The following is a 20870-nucleotide window of genomic DNA, read 5'->3' as shown; positions in this document are numbered from 1 at the left end:
GCTTTCTCCTTTTTAAGGACGCCTTTTGCTTGCTGTATTATATTTGATGCAACTGCTTATGTGTAAGGCTTGATAGTGAGGGGAGGGCATGCTTTATGGTATTTTTTTTAATTACAAGCTTACAAAAGAAAGGAGTGTTTGTTTTTAAAATGTAGGGCCAGATCATCAGCTGGTGTAAACTGAAATAGTTCCTCTGACTTCAGTGCTATGTGAATACACAACTGCTGAGTGTCTGTCCCATTTGCCTTTCAATGGCAGCTTTTACATAGACATTTAACTGTTTTCCGTAGGCTCCCCCCTACCACAAATGAGGCTCCTTGGTGACACAACAAAGCAAAACAATGTGTCAAAATAAGAGATCAGTTTTTTAAACAATTGTTTTCCTTCAGGAAATTTTATAGTGACCAGCAGTGACTCTTCCTCCAGGTAGAGCTACCTTCACCCAGGTGCATTTGTAGCAAATAAAACCTGTTACTCAAGGACAATTGTGACTTTTTTTGGATTGGATATATGTAAATACATATCTGTGGAAGCTCAAATGAGTCTTAATAAGACAATAGCTATGATGTACTTTCCCTAATAATGGGGCTTATTGTGAAAGTGAGGGGAAGTGAAGTCCACTATATAGAATATATAAAATAAATAGAAGAAAGGGGAAGTTGATAGTAATGACTATCAACCAGAAGTTAGGAATTATAGAAAACTGATAAAGGAAGCAGAGGGACACAAGGAGAAATCTATGGCCAGCAGAGTTAAGGACAGTAAGGAGTTTTTAAAATATATTAGGAACAACAAGAATCCTGACAATGGTATTGGTCAGTAATAATGCAGAAAAGGCAGAAATGTTCAATAAATATTTCTGTTCTGTATTTGGGGGAAAAAAAGATGATGTGCTCTCCTCATATGGTGGTGGAGACATTCTTTCTATTCCACTAGTATCTCTGGAAGATGTTAAACAAAAGCTGCTAAAGTTAGACATTTTTAAATCAGCCCATCCAGCTAACGTGCATCCAAGATTTTTAGATTTTTAAAAGAGCTGGCTGAGGAGGCCAGTGGACCATTAATGTTGATTTTCAATAAGTCTTGGAGAATTGGGGAGGTTTCAGAAGACTGGAGGAAAGCTAGACTCATGCCAGTTTTTATGAAAGAGTAAACTGGATGACCCCGGTAATTATAAGCCTGTCAGCCTGATGTCAATCCCGGGCAAGATAATGGAGCAGCTGATATGAGACTTGATAAAGAATGAAAGGAGGGTAATGTAATTGATACAAATCACCATGGGTTTATGGAAAATAGATCCTGTCAAACTAACTTCATATCTTTTTTGATGTCGTTACAAGTTTGGTTGATAAAGTTAATAGTGTTGACATCATATTCTTAGATTGCTGTAAGGCATTTGACTTGCTACCAGGTGACACTTTTGATTTAAAAAGATAGAATGATATAGAAGTGGCCTGGCACCATTAAATACTGGCTAACTAATAGGTGTTGGAATGTAACTGAACAGGGAATCGAGGTCACTGATTCAGAGTGATCTGGGTCACTTGGTAAAGTTGGTGCAGGCAAACAATGTGTTTTTAATACAGTTAAATATAAATGTATACATCTAGGAACAAAGAATATAGGCCATACTTCCAGGATAGAGTTCCCCATCCTGTAAGCAGTGACTGAAAAAGATTTGGGGATCTTGCTGGGTAATCAGCTGCAGATGAACCCCCAGTGTGAGGCTGTGGCCAAAAGGAGCTAATATGATCCTAGGATGCATAAACAGGAAACTCTCAAGAAGGAGTAGAGAGGTTACTTTATTTTTGTATTTGGTACTGGTGTGACCACTGCTGAAATCCTGTGTCCAGTTCTGTGCCCACTATTCCAGAAGGATGTTGATAAATTAGAGAGGATTCAGAGAAGAGCCATGAGAATGATCAAAAGATTAAAAAGCATACCCCCTCCCTGCCCCTATTACAAGCCCTTCCCCAAAACCCTGCCCTGGCCCCGCCTCTTCTTCGCCTCCTCCCCTGAGTGCGCCACGTCCCTGCTCCTCTCCCCTCCCTCCTGGAAAGTCCTAAGCGCTGCCAAACAGCTGTTTGGTGGCGAGAAGTGCTGGGAGGTAGGCGGAGGAGCAGGGACGTGGCGCGCTGCGGTGCGGAAGAAGCGGGGAAGGGGAGGTTGGCCACCGGTGGAGTCAGCGCTTATGTGGGCCGCAGGAAATAACATGCGGGCCATGTGTTTGAGACCCCTGCAATAGACTGTTGTTAAGCCATTCAACATTTGTTAAACCTGTGGTGCCCAGAGACCAGCTGTATTTGTGACAATAGTTTTAACCCTTGAACTATCTAGGATCAAAGTATTAATGGATTCAGGGTAATATTTTAGGGAGTCTATAGTGGTTACAATTTTACAAATCAAATTTTCCTTCAAGTTTTCCTTAAAAATAAGAAATGGAGTCATGAAATATCTGATTGTAATTAACCGTTACGGTGTTTAAAACTGGAACCTCGCCTTGTAGCCCATCAGTGGAATGGGAGCATCTTTCCTCTAGTTATGAATTCTGCACTTAAATCTCCCAAGGGACTATATGAAGTGCCTGTGCTATCAAGAGAGTCCATAGAATTTCAGCCGTCACAGACCCAAGTATAATTGTATAGGTAGGCCACCCCCAAAGTGTAGGTGATGGGAGGCCTGTTTTGAAGAGTGGGAGGAGAGACTGGAGTGTGGAGTGGAGTGTTGTGGGATTTGCTTGGGAGGGAAGGATTGAATACAAGGGTTTTGAAGGAGGAGGAGAGTAGAATAATGTGGAACAGGGGGTGGCTGGACTTTGGGGAAGAGAGACCAGGGACAGCAAGGAGCTCTGCGGGGAGAGAGATGAGGGAGAGACTGGGGAATTTCGCAGACAGTGAAGTGAAAGTACAGATGATTTTTAGAAGATAGGAAGAGAGAGGACTTTGAAGATTTGTAACACCAGTCAAAGCCTGCTCCTGGCAGAGCATGGACAATGGATAGAGGGCACCTAGCTGATGCTGCTGGCAGCATGAGGGAGTCCAAAGGAGGAGGAAGTACTGAAGTGCTGGGGTACTTATAATAGGAGGTAGAGGGGAGCTTGTGTTGCTGGGATATCCTGTTAGGCTGGGGCTTTGTTCTCTCTAACTTCATTCGTAAAACGGGGGGACGGTGGGGAGTGTGCGCGCCCCGAGGATAGGTCATAAGGATAAGAAGTGCCGTATAGCCCCCAGGTCAGTCTGACCCTCATCACTGTAATATCTGAGTGTCTCACAATCATCCAACACCCCTGTGAGGCAAGAAAGTCTCATCCACGTTCTACAGATTCTTAAAACTTGCCCAAGATCACACAAGAAGTCTGTGGATGAATCAGGAATTGAACACAGGTCTCTCCAGCACCACTGAGGAATTTACAGGTAATCCATGCTGAGCGTATTCTTGCAGGCAGTGGTCTGAGCCAGACTTCTAATTCTGTTTGTCTTAACATGACGCCTATATCAGTGATTACCAAAGCATTGGCTCTGCCATGGACTTACTCTATAACTTGGGTGCGTCACATCACTTCTCTGCCTCCGTCTATAAGCCAAATATAGCTACAGCACTTCTCGCTGCCTCTCCAGGGTGTGTATGGGGTCAGTTAGTGTTTGCTTTACCCTTTCACAGTGCTATTCAGTGTGTTAGTGGTGAGAGTAACGCGTAGCTTACTTCACAACAGTTCAGTGCAGGCTTTCTCTGTGATAAGGAATTTTAGCCACTGCAGGTAGAAGGGACTTTTGGATCATCTCCTTTTATCACTATCAGATACAAAATATGAGATCTCCATCTAATCTTTCATTGACTGACTGAAATAATGGCAGTTGCATATGCACATATATCCAGTCTGTAACTGACTTCACTTGTAAATTGTTTCCTAGGTTATCCTAAATTCTTCCTTTCTTAATTTCAATCCCTAAAAGCTTGTGCTCGCTTTGACTACTGAAAAAACCCTCCTAGATTTTCTTTCTTGTTACAAATCTGCATTCCAAAGTTCCCTTTCCAGACTGTGCTACTTTAGTTCTCTTTAATCTTTAAGTAAGTTACTTTCTAATAATCTGATCATTTATGCTACCCTTCTTTAAATTCACTAAGAATTATTTAGTTCCACACATTATACTTCTATTTTATACATCCCTGTGTTTCTCTTCTGTTACTGCATGATTTCCATGTTCATGTTCAACTGACTGGGTTTTACTCTGTGTAGCCATTCATCCCTGTGTAAGGGTGTGCAGTAGTCTGATTTGGTAGCATTGTATTGCTATTGAGCACAGATGTAAAATTACTACTATGTACAGGGCAGGAAAGAGTTGGGCCCATTTTCTCATCAAAGATCTCTTGGTAGCACTAGTTCCCAACCAACATTCCCCTTTTGCTAGCTTCCTACCATACCACTTTGCATTTATCCTGATTAAACCTAGTTTTGTTTATCATTTTTTCCTGTCTAACTCTCTCCTAGATTCCACCATCTTCATTTGCTTCCCCAGGTGCAAGGGAGCCCTCCTAACTTCTTACAATGGGAAAACTTGGTAAACATGCTCTTTATTTGTTCTAGGTCACTTATGGAGACATTGAGCACATGATCTAAATCTGACTCTTGCTGAGGGGAGGGAAAGGTATCCATTGCGGGTGAGGGCTATTTAATACACTAGCGCATTACTTCGTTCCCAGTCATCAGACAGTTAGACATCCATCACAGAATATACGTAGCCATGCCTTTTTCATACTTCTCTGAGAGCACTATGTGGAGCAGCGCTGAATGCCTTACTGAGGTGCCCACTGCTAACCAAATTCTCTGTTGCTGAAATCATTGATAGCTGTTTGGGTGCTCAGTCCATCTGAAAATCAGTCCACTTACTTAGGTTCCTAAATCTGGACTTCGCTTTAGAAAACCTTTTTTACAAATCTTGTCCCTTGTCCCTTCTACTAGTTTTATATGTAACAAAGTGCCAGCTTTCCAGCGCAAGTTGATATTCCAATTGTCTTGTTCTGTGGCTCTCTCGTAGACAACCAAATAGGATTTTTTCTTGTGATAATGCTGCATTATTCTTGTTAATATTAATGTTTTTAGCATTTGATTACCTCTGTTCATTTCTATCCATTCTTACAGCCATTTCTGCTTTGTTTTCAGCATTGTACTGCCGGCCATGTATGTTGTTGAATATCCTGTCTGCCACCTTTATGCTGTAATGTGTATCCATCATCTCCCTCTTCCCTGTTTAAACCCTTCCCACCAACCTGGCCAGCCTTCTGCCTAGAAGGTCACTTGCCACATCTGTTCAAGTAGAGGCTCTCCACTCCAAATAGTCACTTCTGCCCACAGGATCTCTGAATCCATAACATTTTTTTTCTCTACACCATCTCCTCAGTCCTTAATTCACTTCCAGTATTTTTCTGCTTCACTCACAGAGAATTATCAAAGCCCTTCTTCTTTGACTCCTTTCTTTAATGGCTTTGGCGCCAATATCCAAACTCTAGTCGGTAAGACAAAGTATCATCTTCTACAGCAATTGGAAATGAATTAATGCTAAACTACAGTGGAATTAAACACAGTACAGCTATATTTATACTAAATAAGTTCATCGCAGTGACTTAAAGTATTACAATGACTATCAAAAGAATTAATCACTGGCCACTTACCGTGATTACGTGGTTTCCAAGAAGAGCAGTGTCAAATAATGGAATTTGGTACACTAAATATGTTACAGAGTCTTTACAAAGCTAAGAAGCAAGCCAGTTTTGAATCTACAAATGTGGACAGAGGAAAGATAAATTAAACCTGCTGGGAATAGTGCATATAATAGGAGCACATACTCTGTTGGGGTTCCATAGGCTTTACATAAAGGACAGAAGGCCTTTTTGAATGGATATTGGCCCATGTGGTGGTGTAACTGTAGAGAGCCACTGAGGAGCTCAAGCTGTTGGAGAATGTGCTGCCTCGTGATTCGTGAACGACTCCCAGCAGTGGACTTTGCTTCCCCCTTCATTTTGTTGGAGCACAAATCTATTAACTTCCAGTGGGGATTGTTATTGTAGGTGGCACCAGAGACCCTAGCATTCTGGCCAACCAGTGTGAATCAAAGGGTGCATTTTCCATGGTCATTGGCCGTGGTGCTTATTTGTGCATGCGTTTAAAGAAATACTAGATGACACGCTGCACATTGCTTCAGCTGCATTTCTGCTCATTCATGAATGGAAACTTTTGAAGGTGCACCTCAGAAGTCCGCTGTGGCTTCTGGGCTGTTCAGTGATATCCTGCTTTGGAGCTCCCTACAGGAATACACACAATGCATAGATCTTTCATGGAAGAAGCACTGTTAACTGGACAGCTGTGACCGGTGCATGGAACTGGCATGAGAACTAGCTCCTTTTAGTGTGAATGTTTTCTCCTCTTCTGAGTGGGGTAGAACCCAGTGGCAGGAGCCTTACTGGTTCTGTATATTCTTTGCCTGCCTGCATTGCTTTGGACCAGGCTGCCGTTCAATGCGTCAGATAAGGCTGTGGGCTTTCTGCACTGAATACATTTCGTCTGAGTCACTGAGGACATCTTTCAAAAGTGCTTCAGGAACTCTTACCAGACCATATCCTCATCATTTTTTTCAAAAGATAAACTGTCATCATTGCTTGGAAAGGAACATTTGTTAACCTTCATGTTTCCTAAAGCACTTTCTTCTTCTTTTTTAATTCTGAAAGATGAAATCAGATCTTGAGTTGTTTAAATTTGCTATCCTTGTAATCCCACCTCAATCTCCAGCTACATACACAGATGTATTTCCAGATACATTATTGTCTAAATAAATGTATTTACCATTTGGTTAATAGTCATGATGGCTAGCTTTCCATCTTTAATTTATCTGTCTCTGATGAATAGGCAAATTCTGTTGGAAGCCACTATTCCTGGTATAGAAATCCTTAGTGTGCTTCTTTGTAAACTGCTTGTTTAATTCAATTGTTTTATTGATCTGCAGACATACTTGAAGATCCACCAACTTGGAGCACACAAGCAGTCTCTGTGAGCCATGCTCAGAGTTTCTTGGTGGAACTGCCATCTTAATTCAGAATTTTCAGTGGGGTGCTTTCTGAAGATGCGTTTGATTCTCTCCTATCTTACACCAGTGCAACTCCATTGACTTAAATGGAACTCTTCCTGAATTACACCCACGTAAATCAGAGGAAAATGAAACTCAGTGTGACAGAAACAGACCAAATGACTTCTGCATGTTTCATACGTACCAGCACTTGTTAGGAACTTGTCACAATTTGATAAACAAGGCAGTTGGTCCTGGTCAGGACTTAAATGAGGGTTATCTCCAAAGGAAGCTGAAATATTGGACAAAGAGATGATGGTAAATCAGTAGAGGGCAAGTTTCTCTCTAAGGGTCTGATCCAGCTCCTAGTGGAGTTATGGGAATCTTTTCACTGACTTTAGTATGCTTTTGATTAGGCCCTAAATTGGTATGGAACCAATGCCTCAGCATAGACTAGGGGCGTGGTGTTCCACTTATTGCAACTTTTGAATGGGAACTCAAACTGGGGTTTTCAGCTTATCTGGTTGTTAATGATCCCAAGACCATATTTGCAAAAGAGAGAGAGAGAGAGGTTTTTTACTCCGTCTTAACTGAATTCCAATTTAGGTAGCCGTGGTGCCTTCTTCCCACCTAAAAGTTCCTACTTCCAGCTGGATTCAGCATTCACCTTTTCCTGTCTCCAGCTTTTTGGACAGCATTGCTTTGTTCTGCCCCAGTAATAATCACGTACAATTTATATTTCGATTTGTGAGTAAAGAGCTTTAGGGATGCCTTTGGATGAAAGTTATTGCGTCCAGTAAATGTACAGTAGTTTTGTTAGTGATTAAGAAAAGTGAGTCTTTGATTTTTAAAAATATGTGATAGTTCTGTCTGGCAAGGAAGCATGCACAGCAATGCCTAGCTTTCAATAGACTTCCACGTGTAAGTAATGATGGTGGCACCAAATCAAATGGCCAAACCACAGTTACACATTTCAGGCCCAATCTTTGAAAGTTCCAGTGTGTGCGCCAAAACTAGCAAAAGGAGAGCTAATCTGTCAACAGTGTCATTGAAGCTACATTCAGGAGCATTAATCAGCAGAAAGAACTCGATAAACTGGAAAGCCTTCCAAGGAGGGTGCTATTTATTTTTTGAAGAAATGTACGGCATATATGGGCATCAGCAGCAGATATATTAGGCAATGATCTGTTATTAAAGGGACACAGTCAACCCGCTTATATCCAGAAATGTACTTTCTGTTAAAAAGATGACAGATACATGCAGCATGGCCAGAAAGGACTGTGTTTTAAATTTGGGTTTTACTGAAGATCCTAATAATAGTGTTGAGTTTGTTAAACTGACTTTTATTATTCTTAACCACTTTGAGGCATTCTGCATGGGATTTCCCTGTCGCTAAAACTGTTTTGTACCTGGACAGATTGACAATGAAAAAGAAAATGCCGTGTTTTATGTGCAAAAGATGGTGCATCTCAACCACATTGTCACACTTCGTATTGTCACAGCAAAGATTATTTCCTATGTGGTAGCTGAGATGAAAGCCTTTCACTTATACAAACCAGAACTTTCCGGGATAACAAATGGCAGTTGGGTTTGTTAGTTGATTTTGATTTTATTTTTCAAAACCTTCTGATGGGGGTGGACTAATTCTGGTAGGCTTTGATGTACTGACCTGCCTCTAACACTTTCAAACTTGCAACTTTCCTGTTAATATTTCTAAACTCTCCTAAGAAAACTTGGCTCCATCTATGTATGTTTACATAGCATCTGTGAAAGCCAAGGTTGGTTTTAATGTCGGTTGGTGCAGTTATACTGTAGGAAGATTTGAGCTTTTGAGGAAGATGATGCTTATATTCTGACAGTAGGTGGGAGAGCTTCATACGAAGTGTAAATCTCTTGCTTTCTAAAATGTGGAGGGAGGGACAAAAAGACCCAAAATAAATACCTTTCATATGGATTGTTCAGCTGAAGACGTGTGCCCTTGAGGAATCCTGAAATTTATGCCCCATAGTCTCCAGGCTAGCTGGCCACCCAAGCAGAGGGCTTTTTATACTATGCCGGTTCAGTTCCTTCTGTTTAGCTATCCATGAGTAATAAACCCTCTGGCATAAAATGTACATTCTCTGGAACTGAACTAGAAACCATCATGAAAGAACAACTTGACCGACTTTATTAATGTCAAAATATGGCTCCTTTCCTTCAATTGACACAACTTTCCCCTGTAGCATTGGCTCTGTTGTATTGAGAAGTGTGCACTCACTAACAGGTAATTACCACATGCCAAGCAGTGATTATGGGAGGGGCAATATCTATCTGATTTTTTGCCATATGCAGTTTTTGTGGGAGCCAAGAGAAACAGAACACAGGAGTAAGTTATGTCTGTATGCCACACAGACAGATTAGAGATGTCGTGCAGCCTGCATTTTAGAATTGGTTTTACATTTGTATCATATTAAGTGGCTGTGAAGCTTTTTTCTACAGCTATTTGCATACTCAGTATTTTGTCAGCTCGTATTAAACGTGTGTGGTGTTCGAACTCTGTTGCATGCAGTTGACGACAAACACTGATGTAAGTTGTTCAAGTCCAACTTGCTGGAAGGTCGTTTTTGAAGTGGTAGGAACAAGGCTCTCTTTCTCGTAACTATGAATTCAAGGTACAAGAAATGGACATAGGAACTTCCACACTGGATCAGACCGAGGGTGCATCTAAACCAGTATCCAGTCTCAGACAGCAGCAGCATGAGATGCTTCCAAGGAAGGTGCAAGAATTTTATTATAACGATTATCATCACTTTTATTGTAGAAGTACCAAGGAGCCCTAATCATAGACCCTGTTGTACTAGGTGCTGTACAAGCAAGAACAAAGGTGGTCTCTGCCCCCAGAGAGATGACCATCTAAATATAAGATAATAGCAGATGATTACAGAACAGCTAGAGGAGTACAAGTTAAAAATGAGACCATATTGGTTAGCATGGTAGGCAAGGGTCTCATACTGAAACCACATAATCCCTAGTAATTAGTGATTGGTTTAAGCATGAGGTTCACTCTCCTAAAATCTGCTAGTGTTAACTATTATAACTCTGGATATTCTTGGTATCCATATAAATGTCCAATCCCTTCTTGAATGTTACTAAATTCATGGCCTCAACAACATCCTGTGACAACAATTATCACCATCTGATTGTTTTGTGTGGAAAAAGTGTACTTTCATCTGTTTTGAACTTGCCGCCTCTTTAACTTCACTGAATGTCCTCCTTGTTTCTCGTATTATACAGCAGGGAGAAAGGAAGCTCCCAATGTACCTTTTCTATCCCATTCTGTGTTTTATATACACTTATATCCCCTCATAATCGTCACTTTTCTAAAGTGAACTGCCCCAATCTTTTCAGTCTCTTTTCATGGGAGAGTTTTCTGGCCCCTGACTGACTTGCTGCTGGTTTGCAAATACCAGGCTGGAGGGCAATCTTGCTCTTGTTAGGTATTTAGAAATCCATTTGTAGATACTGTTTGTAGGTTTAGAGATCATGAAACAGATGTGCAGATTCTCATATATCTTAGACCATACGTGAATGTGAGTGGGGCGAGAAGGAAGATTCATGGAAGGGGTACATATCTAATGTTTGTTCATGAGGGATGAGTGTAAATAGGAAATACAGAATGTGTTTAAAATGATGGGGGAGACGGTCACTTTTAGACAAGTCCCTCCCTTTCACATGCTCGCCACTATACGTCCCTCACTCATACCCTTTAAAAAAAAAAAAAAAAAAAAAAAAAGGTAAACTCTGGGTAATTATGCCCCTACCATATAGTTAGTCAAAGTACCTCCACAGCATTGCTGAATTCCAAAACGTTGTACAGAAGATGACTGTCACAAGCAGCTAAGTCTTGAAATAAAAAGAAGCCTCCCAACAGTTACATAGGACTTCCACAGAGTGCTCCCCCCCATTTCCCTCAATTCATTTGTATTCACTGCTGCTCCTGTGTGCCAATTAGCTTTAATTTTCACTATACACAATGACATCAACAGCTAATCGGAATATAGAATAGCTGGATTTTAGTGTGCCTATAAACTACAGAAAATTGTCCTTGGCTAAACTCCTGCTTTCAGATTGGCTGACGACAATAGACATGGTTAAGTTCAGAGTAAGAGCCATTAAGCATAATTACTACCACAGGGTAAAAGTTTAATTGTGTTAAATTTTAAATCTGCATAGTCTAAGCTTATTTACAAGCTGGTGAGGTCCTTCTGTTACATAAGAGAATAAATCTGTACTTAAAAATTGCTGTCTTCTAACTTTTAAAAAAGTTTTAAAAAGAGATTAAAAAACCTTCCTTGTCTCTGACTTTTTTTCTCCCAGTGGTGTCATGCCAGTGAGAATATTGAGGATCTTATGGTATATTTTCCTGATATGCTTGAGCTTTCTCTATGTGTGAGACAAGATTGGATTTACTATGGAAAATGCATCCAGAGGACGCAGTATGTTTTTCCTTTTTTGTGGCTTCTTTTTAAACTAAACCATGGGATGTATTGATGGTGAAAGTTCTCCCCCAAAATTAAAAAAAACAAAACCCCAGACTTCTTCTCATGTGATCGCCAAGTGAGGAGGTATGGAGCATGACAGCTGGACGTGCCAAAAACAAATTCTTAGGTGAAGAATACATCTCTTCTTTGCCTCAATCTGCTCTTCTTCCAACAGCAAAAAGCCTGTGATCTTTGAGCTACATGTTAGGCATACTTGAGAATTTTAGTGACTATATAGAGCTTTAAATTGTTCCAGGAAAAGTGATTAAAATTTGAAAGTGCTTGAATGTGTGTCAAATGTTCATATGTTAGGGAAGGGAGGTGGGGACTTAATGGAAGAGAACAAGATTAGCACACTGAAAAACTGGGAGCTACATTTATGTAGACATTAAAAGGCAACATAATTTCAGCTGGACAAAACATAAACTGCAGCTCTGATGCAAACAGTAAAAGCTGTTTAACACTTGGTTTACTCCCCAACCCCTGAAAAGAGACAGGTGAATCCAATGCCAAATACAATCTTCATGTTTCTTAAGCTAACTGTTTAAACAGTTAGTTGAACATCTGTCCAAACTTCCCCATCATTTCCATGTAGAGAAACATCCTATTTGAAGGGTGGAGAAAAATGCCCATTTAACAATGCAAATAACTCTGTCTGGGGCCCCTTTATTTTATTTAATCTAGATTGAGCTCCGCACAACTGTGATAATGAATAATGGATATTTTACGCTCACAACAATAGTGGCATCGTGCACAGAACAAATTCAGGATTAACTTCCACTGTTGTTCTTACCTAATATATTGGGCGGCTTTGCTTGGGTTTTGTTTTAGTTTTTTAAGTCTTTTTTTAACATTTGCTGTGATTTGGATGTTCTAAAAATGCAGACGTCATTGTTCTCCTAATCTGCTAGTTCTCTATCAAATAGAGAAATTGAAACTAATGACTGCTGCTACTGTACTAAGGGTATTCTGTTTTACGATGGAAGACGGTTACATCAAAGAGTGATAGTGACACTTTTGTTTTGCCAAGTAAAATGACTATGAATGAGAAAATACAAATTTGGGGCTAGATTATAAATTGGCACCCCATCCAGAATGAGGGGCATTGTAGCTATGCTGGCCCAGGAGCATTCCAGGGAGGGAACTGTGAGCTTCTGCTGGCACCACCCCGTTGCTCCGGTCTGCTACTGGTCCATAATAAGACATGCCCTTTCTTGCAGTGTCCCTGACCACCTCTGTAGGACTGGGAGCAGCAGCCCTCTGAAGGCTGCTTCTCTCTCTCTCTCTCTCCTACACTAACCCATGATGCGGGGAGCCCATGCAGGAAAGTGAAGGGCTGGCTCGCCTGCTATCGTAAGAGCAGGCCACCATCCTGCCCTTGCCGAATATGTTGCCATTTGCGTTGTGTTCGTTTGTAAGATTTATTTAAACTCTTTGCCATTTTGCTCGGTGTATTGTGGTACAGGCTCTCCAGCCCTAATGTGGTGAAGTCTGAGGGCAAGAGTGTTTACATTTTACATCGCTGTGTGTCTGGTACTATTTCTGTTTTGCCCATTGTACCATAGCCTTTTTTTTTTTTTTTTTTGGTTAAGTGTCCAACACAAATGTCTACTCTCCTCCCAACGAAAACAGTCCAGTGGCCTTCAAGCCAAGAATAACAGAAAAGGAATAGGTGTCTCTTTTAACATCTGACACAAGAAGTAAGACTTTAATATACCAAAAACAAGCTCACATGAGTGCTCAGAAGCCTGAGAGCGAAAGGGTTATCTTGAAGATCTTATCACACTTCAGTTATTAGTGTCCAGTGATCAGTAGCATTGACTGGTTCAGCAAATTGTAGGCTGAGAAATCAGACCTAGGTGTTCCTCTGCCAGGCTACAAGCGGTTCTCTCTATGCTTTTTGCCTCTTTGTACTGGTGGAACTAGCAAATATTGGCATTAGCAAGATCCAGCTTCGGTACATGCACACCGAACTAACAATCAGCTGAAAGAAGATGCCTTCCACATAGGTCTGAGAACAATTCAATCACATGCATTCTCTTAAACAGAAAGTAACTAAGTGTATATTGACTATTCACAGTTTAAGATTGAAATCTTTGGTTTGTTGCATGCATCCCCAACTGGTTCCTATAGCTCTAATTGAGAAGTGCTGTCATGCCTGTCATCAGGGAGTGGCACTGGCTCACGGGTCTTCAGGGATTTGTCCGAGGGCTGCGGGGGATGATGTCGTAGCTCTTGGTTAGTCTCCCTGTGGGAGCTGTAAGAGCAGCAGACATCTGGGAAGGGAGATGGCAAAAACCATGACAACAGTGGCAAAGCTTCCAGTGCAGAAGGGTTATCCTCAAGGACTGGGGAGCTGAAGTGAACTGTTGACTGTAGTATTTGTGCCTCAATGTAAGAAGTTTAGCTGGTTCCCAGGAAGGACGAGGAGGGTGGAGGTCATAGCATAATGTATGAAGTGGCTTTGTAAAACATTATTGCCAGTTGTCTTTGGATAAGTGTGTGTTTCTTTAAAACAGGAGGTAAGTTAGACTTTTCTCCAGCTGCAGCTTTGCCTGCCAGAGTTGGCAAAGTTAATGAGTCTTCTGCGTTTCACCCATTATAACTGGCTTATCGTCATCAGCTTGGATTCCTCCATAAGGCAACAATGAAGAGCAAATGGGTGCTGCGTGGGGTGGGGAAGGAAGCAAGATGTTCAGAGAACAAACCCTGCAAATAGTTTTTGTTTTGACTGAAATTGTGAGAGCCCCAAAATAGCACTGTGAGTGTCTTTAATGCTTTTCTCCATTAGATAGTAAATTAGCCCAAGGCTCACAAGCCAAGTGAAGTTTCATCTCGACAATCGGCATTTGCTCACCAGGCAGTTTTATCCCAAGTTCCTGCACACTGGTTGGTCACCGAAATGGATAGTGCAACTCCTATTGGTGCAATACAGTATTTGATACTGCTAATTACACTTAATTAGTGCTTCCACCATTTAATTAAAATGGCTTCTAATGATTGTGCTTCTTTGGCAGGCTCTTTGGTACCACCGGGAATTGCGCTGCCTGCAGTAAACTGATCCCTGCCTTTGAGATGGTGATGAGGGCCAGAGATAATGTTTACCATTTGGACTGCTTTGCCTGCCAACTCTGCAACCAGAGGTGAGGACACAGTTATTACAGAAATAAAAAACCCCACAAGCTATTTTTTATTTTTGCCGACGGACCAAGGAAATCTGCTTGATCTTTGCCACCTCTCTGGGGCCGAGAAGCTGCTAGCGCTGGCTGGGTTGTCTTATTTGTAATTGCCTACATAGACTGGGTCTGTCCTGCAACCTTTTCGAGGATGTGGGCCTGGTGGAGCCGGTAGGCATTGGGGGTTGCGGGGGGAGGACTGCAGATCCAGGCACTTTAAGCAGCAGACAGCTGTTCTCAGAAGCTGTTCATTCAGTTGCATTACAACTATTTCAGATCTTTCAGCATCTAACCTGTTTGCTGAACACCCATAGACAGAGATAGGACCCTCTCTTGCACAAGTATTTCTAACTTACAGTTACTTAAATCAGACTTCTGACCGCCTCAGAAGTGAGGAGGGTACGAAGGAGAAATATATTCTAGGTAAGCCCTTTTGGAGACTACAAAGTGCTTTCTTCAGTTTCCTGCAAAAGCAACAGGGCCTGCTTGTGGGGTAATTTTAAATGGGGCTGTACCATACCTGACTGGAAGATGCAGAGAAAAATACATATCAAAGTGTACAATGAAAGGACATACGGATTCAGCCTGACTCATTGGTATCTATAAAAGACTGAACTGTGGGAGGAGGGTTGTGCAAAGATTTTAGGGCATGCTTTTCTCTTGATTTGGTGCAGTTGTCGGAAGATTGAGGTCTCCTCTTGGAAGCTGAGTGCATTAAATGCAGCATAGTCTCCCTTTTTGAAGCATGTGTTCGTTCTTAAAACTTCCCCCTCCTTGCTTAGGCTGCCGGTTGAACCACAAATTATTATTTGTGAAGGGACATGTTTTAAAAGAGGAAGAAAAGAAGAGTGAGTAAACTGAATGGGAGAAACGCATGTTACTTCAAAGCCAAGTTAACATACTTGATATTTTACTTAAAAATAAGATACATCACATTCAATTACTCTGGAATTTGTCAATATGGGGTTGTGTGTGTGTGTGTGTGTGTGTGATATTTACACACATGCATATGCTCACACCTCCTTTCTAGCTTTCATGTTAGATTTGTGAGAACATATCAAAATACAGGGACTGACTTTCCTCTCACGCTTGTTTTATATCAGTATAACTTGGTTGACGTCTGTGGAGTTGCCCCCAACTCCCACCAGTGCACGTATGAGGAGAATCAGACACGTGGTATGTAGTTTGGGTGGCTTTAATTGAAGGCACTGCATCAAACACAAAGCTGGTATTATTTGTTTGGGGGTAGAATGCCTTCCTATTAATACTGACAGCTGCAATAAATCAGGCTGTCCCCAGTTTAATAGGGTTATTCCACTGAGCTTATAGTGACATCTAGTGGTTGGTGTGTTGGACAGGGAGCGTAGTTGCTTGCAGACAAACTGTATTTCCCAGTGTTTTGGTGCGTAGTCTTATTTCTAATTCTGTCTTTAACATGCTATACCTTATTATTTAATATGCTATACCTTCATATTAATAATAGTATGATATACCTTATTGCTATCCGGAAAGCATTGGAAGACCTATTCATTTTGTGACTGTGCTAGCAGGAATTCAGCACCTCCCTCCCCAGTCAGAGACGAAACTCATAATAGTGAGCAGCCTCTCACAGGCGAAGTCCTCGGGGTAGGTTTTTTGAGATCCATTGGTATTACCCCGTTCTTTTTCAGAGTCCCAGGCTCCATTCTTAGCACAGTGGCGGGGGGGGGGGGGGTTTAAAAGGCAAAATGATACATTATTTAATAGTGTTAGGTATGAAATATTTCCATCTGCTATCGTCTCCAGTAGACATCAGAAACACTCTGATTCCTAAAATGTATCTTGGGGCTCACTCATGTTGCATTTTTTAAGGGTAAGTAGCTGTTGCCTAACTACTAAATCTTCTTTTTACCACTGTACTCTGCTGACACATCAGTACTCTAAGATGTTTCACGCCGTTCACCTGCCTTTTTCTCGTGTTGGCTTCTGTTCTGAAAGTCACTTTATACAAATGGCATCCTGGGTTCAGTGTTTGTGTCTCTCTGATTTCTGATGAAACTCGCTCAGTAAGATAGGGGTTTTCTAACAGTTCGGCACGCGCCGTGCGAAGGCTGGGTTCCTTTCTCCTCGCACATTAACCTCCAGAAAACTGCTGGCTTTGCCCAGGTGTAAAACGCTTTGGGTGTGACGCGGGCCTGCTAAAGCTTGATTGGTAGTTGCGCAGGAGAAGGAAAGCACTCCGCTTCCTGCTGGGTCCATGCTGAGTTTTCAGGGCTGGCAGTTGGAGAAAAACATCTTTGTCTTGTAAATTGAGCACATTGTGAGAGACAAACGTGGGACCCCACAATGCCTGGCTTTTCCTGAATGGTTCAAAGAACCACGCTCTACCACACCCTACGAATCGCTTTCCAGCTCTCCTGCTGCTGCTCTAGACCCCAGCTAGATTTGGCAAGAGGCAGCTGTTGACTGTACTGCATTTGTACTGGTGATGTGACTTTGTTTTGTTTTCCTGCTCCTTGGGTTTTATGGTCACAGTTTAAGTAACATTAAGTAGCAGAAAGTCAGCAGCTGTGTCTTAAGTTGCAGTCTGGAAAATGTTAGCTAACAGACTTTGTATAGTCAGCAAACCCATTGGTGAGGCTCTGACTTTCAGGAAAATATGTGCAATGCTGCTTTAACTGGAGTCTCCTCTTAAAGAAGCAGCTTTTGTTTCTTTTCTGGAATACAAGTTAAAAGTTAGCTCGCTGAATTTCAGACTACTATAAAGAGGGCTTCAGGTGCAGGCTAGGAGAGGAGACTCTGGGTGCTGAGCTAAATCACACAATGAACCATACTAATTAAGCGCATTGTAGAAGCCACAGGTTTCGCCATACCCAACTGCCAAATTAAGCAAGGCATCAGCTGACTTATAGGCATCCATTAGGGGAAAACTTGTATGAGGTGCTAGAGGGGCTTGGATGTGGTAGGTCTCATGCAGATGAACGCTCTTCTTATAACTCAAACTATCCAGCCTGACAGCAGGCTTACAGTCTCTAGCTACCCACTGACAATCAAAGGCCTAGAACATATTTCAGACCAGGACTAGAGAATTTCCCTTGTACAACCATGCATAGTAGGGGCATGTTTTCAAGGCTTCATGACACTGCTGAGGAAAAGTTGTCCTCTTTCCATGGGCTTCATGCTGTGTAGGGCCTATATTTCTCCCTCAAACTCCTAGATGTTTTTGCCTCTTTAAAGTTCATATCTGCCAGTTCCTGGCTGGCTGGACATGTGTGCACCATATATATCTCCCTTTCAGAACTGGCCATCCGCATCACAACCAGCTTTGCCTGTACCAGCCCTGAAGTAGTGGGACTGGCTTAGGACACTGAGGCTGTCTCGCCTATGTCCTGCTTTGTTATGCCATTAACACGTGCTAAGTCAGACTCTACCCTTGAATGGGAGATCAATGAAGAGCACTGTGTATTATCCTAAAATTGTAGATTAACTTTCACATCTATAGCAAACAGGAGGTGTGAGGAGGTTAGTGGCTGTCAAACTGCACCTTTCAGGTATTGTGTGCAACATTTTTGACCTTAATGATCAAATAAGATTGTTAAATATCACAAGTCTCTCTGTCAACTTTAATACAAACAGAACAATTTACCTGGTAGACAGAGAACTTTACGCTCCATTCCATGAAGATAAAGGTTAACCGAGTCTAGCCATCCATCAAGAAACTTCTATTTATTGTTCAGCACTGTACATAAGGGGGTGAGGAAGGACTTAATAGCCATTCGGTGCCTGTAAATTAGTGTAAACACTGCCTCACCTGGAAATTTGAATACCATAGAACATTTCAAACATTTTGTGTAACATACCCTGTTTGCTTCCTGGTTTCAGTAAATTCTGAAAGCTCATGTCTATTTGGGGATATATTCCATCACTTTTCCTGTTGGATTATTATTACAGTAGTATCTATAGGCTTCAACAGAGATCAGGGCCCCTTGTGCTAGGCACTGTTCAAATGCATAGTATGAGAGCGCCTCTGCGCCAAAAAGCTTAGAGTCTAAATAGACAACACAGACAAAAGGTAGGAGAGGGAAACAGGGTGGTGAAGTGACTTGGGTCTCTTAGAGGTCAGTGGCAGGGCCAGAAATAGAACTCTGGTCGCCTGGTTCCTAGTCGAGTGCCCTATCCGCTGTATCCTGCCTCCCTAAATTCCAATCTGGGAAGCATAGTTCATAATGAAGATAACTTTTCCTTTCCGTCTGGGCACCCACTACCTCTAGACTTAATCCTCTGTCATCTTTTCCTCAGCGTACTGCCACCTGGTTAGTGCCAGCTAACATTTAGACATGCGTGACCTTTTATTTTTTAACGTTTCAGATTTTGCGTGGGAGACAAATTTTTCCTGAAGAACAACATGATCTTGTGTCAGATGGACTATGAGGAAGGGCAGCTGAATGGAAGTTTTGAGTCCCAAGTTCAATAACAAACCCTGCTTTGCTGAAGCACTGTGGGATGGACGTTCAGCCGCACAAGCAGTGAGGGGCGTCTGTCAGCTTGCCTGCAATATTTTTTTAATTCTTGGTCCAGAAAGGACTATATACATTGTAGTACTTTTTTCCCGCCCCCAACACAAAGCAGTTACAAATTTAGATGTACAGTTGTGCCTGCTTAGCTGAGCACTGCATTGCCTGTATGTTTGTGAGTTTTTTGGGGTCTGGGGGAGGGCTCTGTACAGTCTGTTTTCTGTATATAAACTGGAACATTTATTTTATGAAAAATGTAATGCAATTTTATTACTGGTGTGAATTAAAAATTATGAATGTTTCCTGGTCATTTTAAGTTGTGGTTTATTCGTAATACAGTCGGGGCTTGTGTTTCCTGTATTTGGTGCTGACCAGATTTTTTTTTAAGAAAACAATACACAGATCCCTGGAAGCTGCATGAAATAAATTAATGGGCACAAGTTTAAACTACTATACAAACAGACGAGAGTTGGAGGAGGAAGTGCTGCTCTGAAATTCAACCTCTCCGTTTGAACCACGTGACATTGCATCTCCACAATTACCATCCTGTAGAAAAGGAGTAAATGCGCGCTGTGTGGGTGATGGCTGGGGAATCTTCACTGCATCGCTAGTCAATCCCCATGAGTTCTGTGGTAAACAACTTCTTTAATTGTTCACCATGAATGGTATCTGTGGACACAGGCCTCTTTTAAGTGAAAGCACATCAGTTCAGACAGAGCAATGTTATGACCAAGAACCCTATTGACCAGCTAATACAGTATCTCTTCAGTATGAACCCTAATGAATAGAATCTATCTAGCCTTGTCAACAGGTGGCCAGTTACTGATCAGAATATTCATTTCAGGGCTTTGGCATGGCTTAATTCTCTTATACAGAGCATCAGTTTTCCAAGTGTCAGGCACCAAAACAGCTGATGCCAGAGACTTCAAACGAAGCCTGGTATTGAACCCACATCACCTGTTTTACAGATCTCTTTGCTTGTCATTTGCCAGTTATTTTGACCTCCCACACAACAAGCTATCAGATTCCAGTTAATCTAGGTCATTTAAAAAGACTCCGATAAAGCTCCAGAATGTTTGTTACTCTACTTTGTGCAATTTTCAGTGTTACACAATTCATGCGCAGGGTACGAGACTGCACCAAACAATTTTACGTACAACCAACATCACTTTTATACATTGCAGCCAGCACTGGTAAACAATTACTTCAATTCTCTGTATTATGTCTCCCTGCTTTTTTTGTTGGTTTGTTTCAATTTTTTCCCAGCATGAATTAATAGCCAGCTACTGATCTTGAATCTCGTATCGCTTGTTTCCTCTGCATTACAAATACTATATACAGTTTTATCTTGGTCTCTCATATCTCTTTTCTTTAACTGTTTGTTTCACAGTACATCCAGAACTCAAGCTGAGCAAACTAAAAAAAATAACAGCAGAGCACCAGAGATGTAAGAGAAGCACTGAGGTATCGCTAATAAGCTAACATACCTCATAGTGTATATTGAGTATTCCTTCTCTTGAACACCGAGGTAGATATTTCAGGATCAGGATGGCCATGGGAAATGAGTTGTTTGGTCTCCATTCTGTCTCTCTGGTTGTCAGGCATCTTTTCAATAGGTGACTC

General features: G+C 41.6%; 1 protein-coding gene across 6 annotated transcripts in view; it reads left to right on the top strand.

Annotated features, from left to right (window-relative positions):
- Window positions 1-19514, top strand: part of LMO1 (LIM domain only 1) — an 85408-nt gene extending 65894 nt beyond the window's left edge. For 3 of the 6 annotated variants that reach the window (XM_074954980.1, XM_074954982.1, XM_074954981.1), the window contains 2 exons: window positions 14596-14721; window positions 19102-19512. In XM_074954980.1, coding sequence (XP_074811081.1) covers window positions 14596-14721; window positions 19102-19207 — 232 coding nt within the window. In that variant the 3' untranslated portion in view covers window positions 19208-19512. Of the gene's footprint in view, window positions 1-14595; window positions 14722-19101 lie in introns of all 6 variants that reach the window. The other 3 variants (XM_074954979.1, XM_074954978.1, XM_074954977.1) reach the window with 2 other exon arrangements.
- Window positions 19515-20870: the final 1356 nt, after the last annotated feature.

This window comes from Natator depressus, chromosome 6 (assembly GCF_965152275.1).
Source record: "Natator depressus isolate rNatDep1 chromosome 6, rNatDep2.hap1, whole genome shotgun sequence".
Lineage (NCBI taxonomy): Eukaryota > Metazoa > Chordata > Testudines > Cheloniidae > Natator > Natator depressus.
Note: the sequence above shows the minus strand (reverse complement) of the source record. Positions and strands in the feature narration are given on the sequence as shown.